At 39.4% G+C, this 7,237-nt stretch overlaps 1 protein-coding gene across 1 annotated transcript in view; it reads left to right on the top strand.

Annotated features, from left to right (window-relative positions):
* Window positions 1–6,861, top strand: part of LOC125487340 (NEDD8 ultimate buster 1-like) — a 16,000-nt gene extending 9,139 nt beyond the window's left edge. Inside the window, exons 6-8 of the mRNA XM_048618562.1 lie at window positions 2,220–2,312; window positions 3,152–3,320; window positions 4,544–6,861. Of these exons, the coding sequence (XP_048474519.1) occupies window positions 2,220–2,312; window positions 3,152–3,320; window positions 4,544–4,710 (429 nt within the window). The 3' untranslated portion in view covers window positions 4,711–6,861. The remainder of the gene's footprint in view (window positions 1–2,219; window positions 2,313–3,151; window positions 3,321–4,543) is intronic.
* The last annotated feature ends 376 nt before the right edge of the window (window positions 6,862–7,237 follow it).

Here is a 7,237-nt window from a genome sequence, read left to right as displayed (position 1 = left end):
TTACACCTCATAAACCTGCATTTCCCTTAGCTATTCCACCTTGCTTGAACACCCCTGGACACTATGGGTAGATTGGCTGTGCCAAATTGCCTAACCTGCACATCTTTGGATTGTGGGAGGAAGCCTGAGAACCCAGTTGAACCCATGCAGCCTCAGGGAGAACATGCAAACTCCATGCAGTCACCCAAGGGATGGAATTGAACCCAGGTCGCAGGAACTTTGAGGCAGCAATGCTAACTACAGCACCACCTTTCTATCTTGTCTGTTGGTGCTGACTATCCCTGATCAATCTCCACCTTTCCAAGTATTGATTAATCCTGTCCTTTTTTTTAGAATTTTTTTTCCAACAATTCCCACCAGTGTCAGACTAACTGGTCTATAATTACCTGGCCTATCCCTACTGTCTTTGAACAAGGGAGTCAATGTGAATTGTAAAGTACACCCAGGTTGGCCATCTCAATCAAAGGAACTGTATGCCACTGTGCTTTTGGGCTGGGTGTGGGGATGTAGTGGTGATTTGAGGATTGGGAGAATCTATACTGTACCGTTTTGTGTCTGAGGCTAAAACTTATTAACATAAATCAGAACTACCTAATTGTCTCTACATTTTGCAATACTGAAGTTGATATCTTGAATATCCAAACTAAGAATTGAATAGTCATCTTCTGTCACTTACATACCTTACCCAGAGGATAAAATACAATGTTTCCATTTGTATCAGATCAGTTCACTCCTAACACTGCAAAAATATCAAATCAGTTGCAAACTTGCTATAAATTTTAGCTTTTGCCTTGCCCTATCTAGTCCTGCCAAATAATTAGTATCTTTATTTGTTACAAAGCTTAATCAGCCACTGTTAGGGACGTCTTGCTTTACGTTGTTTACTTATAAGTGGCCTAGTCGTGTTTGCTTCTATGGTAAATTGGCGCAACCAGGCAGCTCTAATTAAGATAATAACTATAATTCAGTTCTCCTGAAGGAAGTAATGGTGATCACCAGAGGCGGTGCATAAAACATGTAAATTGTGCTAGGTACTATGTTGTCTGTTGCACAATTCAACATCCCTGGTTCACTAAGTAGTTTCATTAGAGATTGTGTGCACACAGGGAAAGCTGTAGGTGATAGTTCATTCTATGTAGAATGAGTGGTGTGTGTGTGAACTTTTTAGTTAATTATTTGAGTCTGTGGAACTGATGCAAGATATTGAGGTCTTGACTTTATAACTGATGTCAGTGAAGAATTAAGTGGGATGTTTGCAGCATGAGTGCACATCCTACTGGGTGAAACAAATTCTGCATAATGGTGTAGCTGAAGGCCCATAAGGAACTGCAATATGGCCAGGATTTAAAATAATTGAGACAGCTAGAGGGATTGAGGGAGGAGGCATACACGCCCTCTAATATACTGGAGGTCCTAGTTACGGAGATCCATCCAAGGAGGGTTGGAAGAGTGGAGTCCCACTCACCTTGTCCTTCTCACTTGCTGCTTGTGCTCTGACTGCCTTAATGTCTTCACCTCCTCCTCTTGAAAACTGAAGAGGATACTAAGTGAGATACTAATGATTGAAATGTTTTGTTTCCCCTGGTGAATCCTACTTAAGTATACAGCATCACTTGCTGTTAGGATGAAGTCTTCGCGAATTCCCAGAATAAATGTTGAATTCCTACTCCAAACCTGCTGGAACAAGCTGAATTTAAAGTAATTTTAAGTAATATCCAAAATCCTGTGCAAGGACTTCTTCACTTCCAATCAACTTATTAGCTGCTAGAGGGCATTGAGTTGAACACTATTCACCTGAATGCTGTACAACCTCCTTTAATGAGCACCAGCAGAAAACTTAAGTGCCAAACAACTCCTTATTAAACCTCCTCGGTGTCAGTTCCTACATCAAAACTTGAACCCTTTATCAAGATGATGTATTGGATCCAATGCAGGCTGAACCTACATTTCGGTTTAAAATATCAACTTGGTGAACTCTGAAGCTCCTTGGGTTTTTCATCCAGATACATCAGGGACCCATAATTTATCAAGTAATATTTCTCAATCTTTTGAACCATGTTTTATCATTTAGACGTATCCATCTGTCTATTCAGCAGCCAGGTTATTAAAAACCATTTTTTATTGTATCCATTTTAAATATCAGAAATTTGCTCATTGCTGATATGGACAATGTTATTGTAGGTTTTAGACTGATCGTCCATCAATTGCATTATTTTCAGATACTTCAACACAGCACAGAGCAAGTCTATATGGATGATGAGGAAGCTGGACCAAGTAACAGAATCGAAATTTCTGAAGAAACTATTAACCAGGTTTGCATCGTTTCTTTTCCATGGATCCATTGATAATTTGCATTCAAGCTGGTTGAATCTTCACGGGTGCTGTCGTGAATGTGTTAGCCTCTCAACATTTGCTGTATCAACCATATTCCAAATTTTTGGCTTATTTTCCTTGTAAACAAACACCCCACCCCTGCCCCCAGGTGCCAGTCATTCAGGAGCATAATTCCATGGCTGAGCTACCCTGTAATACGTGTCTCAAATAATTTTATCTGTGTGAACTTATCCATCTTGTATATCATTGCCAAGATCAGCCATGATCATATTGAATGGTGGAGCTGGCTCGAGGGGCCGAATGCCTACTCCTGTCCCTATTTCTTATGGTTGTCTTATGGTCCTCAGTCCCACCATCTATATGTATGGATGCATTTTACAGGTAATCGTTAATTGGGAGAACAAGAGAAGCCAATATCCCCAGCCCTCCATCTTTACTATCTCCTAGTCTTGATTGTCTGGACCTGACCATTGACCTTGCCTATGTAACCCTTCCCTGTATATTCCAACGTTCATCCCCCAGGATCCTCCTTTTTATAGCACCCTATCAATGCCTCCCCTTCTATTTTTGTTTAAACTAGCCATGAATCTAAAGGCACCTGTTTCTCACTGCTTCCTCAATTTGTTGTCAACTTAACCAACTTTCATCAGATAGCTGGCATGTTGCCTCAGACTCAAGTGCCCCTGCCCAACTTGTTTTCTGCTCCCAGGAGTTTCACTGGATTGCACTTAAGTTTGGTAATGCAGCTAAAGTTTCTGAATTCAGGCAATAATTTTAATAACTGTTAAATCCTTTTCAAGAATGTCTTCCCTTACAGGTAGCGTTTTTGGGTTTTGATCATTCTGCTGCAGAAATTGCCCTCAGGAGATTTAATGGAAACATTGAGCGGGCTGTTCAGGCCTTGATAGATCATGGCGGATACCTTCCGTCAAGTCTACTTAATTCGCCTCCCTCATCGACATCACCAGAGGATATGGATGTTGAAGGTAATTAAAATATGTTAACTAGCAAAACTGCAGTTGGAGTCAATGTGCAAAACTACTGAGAAAAGAATGAACCACAAATCTTTCTTTAGCATCTTTCATGAGCTCAGCCTGTGAAACACCTGGGGCGTTCTATGAAGTTTTCTTTTGGAAATGTAGTTAGTTTCATGTAGGTGACATGGCAGTCAATTTTACACAGCAAGGCCCCAAGCTCAGTATAATAAAAGATCGCGTAATCTGAGTGTTGATGAAGGAATAAATATCGACTATGACATCAGGATGAATATCAACAGGCTTTTGGTTTTGAAATAGTAACTAGGGATCTTTATATATGCTGTTGTACACAGATGGGGAGTGAGCCATGTCACTGAATTAGACAGTGTTTTAATAAACTGAATTAATGACTTGAGCACTTGGTTTGGGAAGGGGACAGCATGTGAAGGGAATAAAGAATCTTACTGACTATTGTCAGTTGTCTACCACTGACGACCTTGTCTATTTACCCTGTCCACGCCCTTCATGACCTTTATAAATCTCTAGAAGGCTCCAACCCTCCAGGAAAAATAGCCCCAGCCTGTTCAGCTTCTCCCTAACGCTCAAATCCTCCAAACCTGGCAACCTCTTTGTAAATCTTTTCTGAACACTTTCAAGCTTAACAACTTTCCTATAGCAGAGAGGCCAGAATTCCATGCAGTATTCCAAAAGTGGCCTAACCAATGTCCTGTACACCTACATGACCTCCCAACTCCCAATGTCAGTTGAATTCCTCATGTGCCTTAGGAGCTGCACCCATCAAGGCAATTGGAGTGCATGTCATTATGCTCCTGGCTTGAATACTAGATGGTAGAAGTTGAGGTTGAAGTTGAAGTTAATCCAAGCTGTACTTGTCACCATTGTATTTATATGGCTGATCTAGTTTGTTTTTTCAGTAACAGCAATGATTGGACATTGATTGTTGAGGATATGTGATCCCTTCCATCCTGTCGAGGGACTATCACAGTCCAGATCCATTGTCCATGTAAATGTCGCAGTGGTGGCTAGATGGTGATCAGTCCCAAGATCCCCCCTGCCCCGGGATTGTGTTTAATAAAATGTTAAATATAGCCTTGTCAGCAGCTAAATTGAGAGTTTTCTACATTTTCAGCCAAGAATGAAATAATGCTGCAACATAGACACAACTTTTTTAAAATTAGTTTTTTTGTTTTTTTTTTTAATACCTGCCTCAGCAGACCCCTCAGAAGAAAAGCAAAGGGAGCGTGAAATTGTGGAAGAAGTTTTGGCAGATATCCCAGAGCATGAAGAAGACTACCTTGACATGACCCTGGAAGAGGAGAGGGAGGTCATTATCAAGTACAAGACTTGGCTACAAGGGTCACATCAATCCACCTTGTAATTAGACTGTGAAGGAGCAAGTACTTAAGTTCTGCCGCTGATTTGTGCTTCATGCCTCTGTCTACAAAATTTGATGCCTTTTCTTGGTTAGAAACAAAAATTGAATTTTCTGTTTTATTTGATTGTCTTTGTCTTTTTTTTTCCCTCCTGCAAAGACCTAAAGCCATGGCATCCTTTTACTTTAAAATCAAATTTAGCTTTTGGTGCAAATTTTAAGTAGGATGTAATAGCTTTGCATTATCTAGTAAATGCGGATATTTACTTGACCAGCAATTTTCTTGCTTCCAAAATTGCTGTTGTTACAGCAAAAAGTGAATTCCAAATTTGGATGTTATTAATGCTGGGTAGTTCTACTTCACAAATAGTCTCCAATGACTTGTCTTTTTCTGGGCTTCGTTCTGCCACATACTGAACTGTAGATGGGGAGATGTGTAGTATTGGGGAAACCTGTCTGCCTGACTCCAGTTGTACTGCCATTTGGATCTCTTGTCAGTCAGACAGAGTTTGCCATCTGTATCTTAACCATCCTTGATTTGTAAAATTTTAAATGATTTTTAACAACCAAATTCAATGGGCAGTATTGTTTTCTTCTTTGGCTACACTGTTCTGTGCAGTTTGGAACTAGTCAGTATTACCAGCCACTTCCCTCTGTCTGGTTTCGGTTATTCAGTGACTCACTATAAACATACTGCCTTTGTGCCCAGCCCTTTTAGGTCTGATTGTAAATACCATTGAAAATGGAGGATGGATTTTTCAAGTGCCACTATTCATAACTAATTGTACCAAAGTTTAGACCAGGGATTAGATACAAAGCTGGAAATGGTGCAGATGTATCTATTATAGATATCTTCCCTCAAATCGAACCCTTAACTAAGTGGAAATCTGGAAGAGAGTCATATTTTCAATGTTCTTACTGCACAGACTGTTTGGCTACTTGTTGAAGCAGCAACTTCTCGCGACCATACCCTCTAACAAAGTATGTGTTGTTTAGAGGCTTCTATTTGCTTTACCTCAGTATTCGGATCATGATGCTGTTCTTGTCCTCAGTATTTTCTACGCTAATCCCTTCACCAGTGCTTCTGGGCTAAACTCCAAAGCAGTTTGCTCAAGCAAAGTCAGTAGTAGCTCCAAGTGGTTTTCTTAACTAATGTACCTGCACCTCTGACTATTGGATTGTAATTGATGGTAAAACCATAATGGATGCTTAAAATTAACTGGATGCAGACTTTGTAAGGGCTGCTGCTGTTTTTAAAGAAAAGTGAAAATAGGAGTGATCTCTTAAATTCAGTAAAAATATGTAAATTTAAATAGAAATTGTATACAATCCTATTTTTGAAGAATTGTATTTTGTCTTACTCATGAAATTTGTGTACAGAGCCAATTTTTTTCAGCAATAACATTGACCGATGATTTTATAGAGAAATGTGTTTTGTTGTAATGGATTGAACTGAACCTGGCTGATTTCAACTTTTCTTTCCCCATGCTCTCACTGAGTGCTGCTTGTGACATGATGTGCAACAGAGGGCATTTCCCTGTTAGTTCTAGGATGTGGAAATTCATTCACAGGTTCATTTGTTACTCTTGGCCTTGGTTCGGTGTTAGGGCCCTTGCAAAATGTTGTCTGTTCAAACTGCACTGCAGAGACTTGAGGACAGAAACCAGGCTGACACTTTTTTAGACTTTAAACCAAGGCATAACCTGCCTTCTCTACTGAACGTGAGATCTTGTGGCACTGTTTTGAAGAGCATTTATTCTGGAGCCAGCTATAACTTGCTCCTGTTAAAACATTTTGCTTCAAATGGTTTTTAACAGCATATATATTGAGAATGTAGCAATTTTAAATCAACTAAATTTTGCAAACTCTTCCTTTTTAAGAGACTATTTCATTTGTACTTGTACAACCAAGTTGAAAGTTCCAGCCTCTTAAGTACATTTCTGATTCGAAGTGTGTGTGCTTTGTTAGGAAGTAATGATCCTTCTCCCTTTTTTTCCCTTTTTTTGATAATTTAATACTTTTTCATAAAATTTTCAATAAAATCTTCTTTCCCTCAATTGGTTAGTGAGCTATTTCTGTTCTTGAAGTTTTGCTTCTTGGGAGTTGTAATTTTGAAGTCATGCATAATTCTCAAATAAAATGATACTGTATACTGAATTCTGTGTATGTATAATTTTGGAATAATTTCATTAATCCTCTGCAAGGGTTCCAATGTACTAAAAGCTAACTATAGTGCTCCAGCGGTTTCTACTCCCACCTGGCTGCTGTGTTATAAGAAACCAGATGACTCTTAAAATAAAAATGTTGACTCCTTCCAGCATTCTAGGAGTTTCACTGTCTGGATGGAATCAGACCCCGTGGACTTAATTTAGTTGTCCAGCATCTGGCTCAATGCTTACTCACTGACATTTATGTTGAGGGGAGAAAAAAGGATATGTATTTGGGGTTAGGTGAATAGATTAAATGGAGAGTGGAGGAAAGGTAGTGTGAGGAAATATATAGAAAACTGTACAGCAATATGGAGAGCACTGAA

Source organism: Rhincodon typus, chromosome 2 (assembly GCF_021869965.1).
Source record: "Rhincodon typus isolate 14 chromosome 2, sRhiTyp1.1, whole genome shotgun sequence".
Classification (NCBI taxonomy): domain Eukaryota; kingdom Metazoa; phylum Chordata; class Chondrichthyes; order Orectolobiformes; family Rhincodontidae; genus Rhincodon; species Rhincodon typus.
The sequence above is the reverse complement of the archived record's forward strand: the minus strand, read 5'-3'. Positions and strand labels throughout refer to the sequence as shown.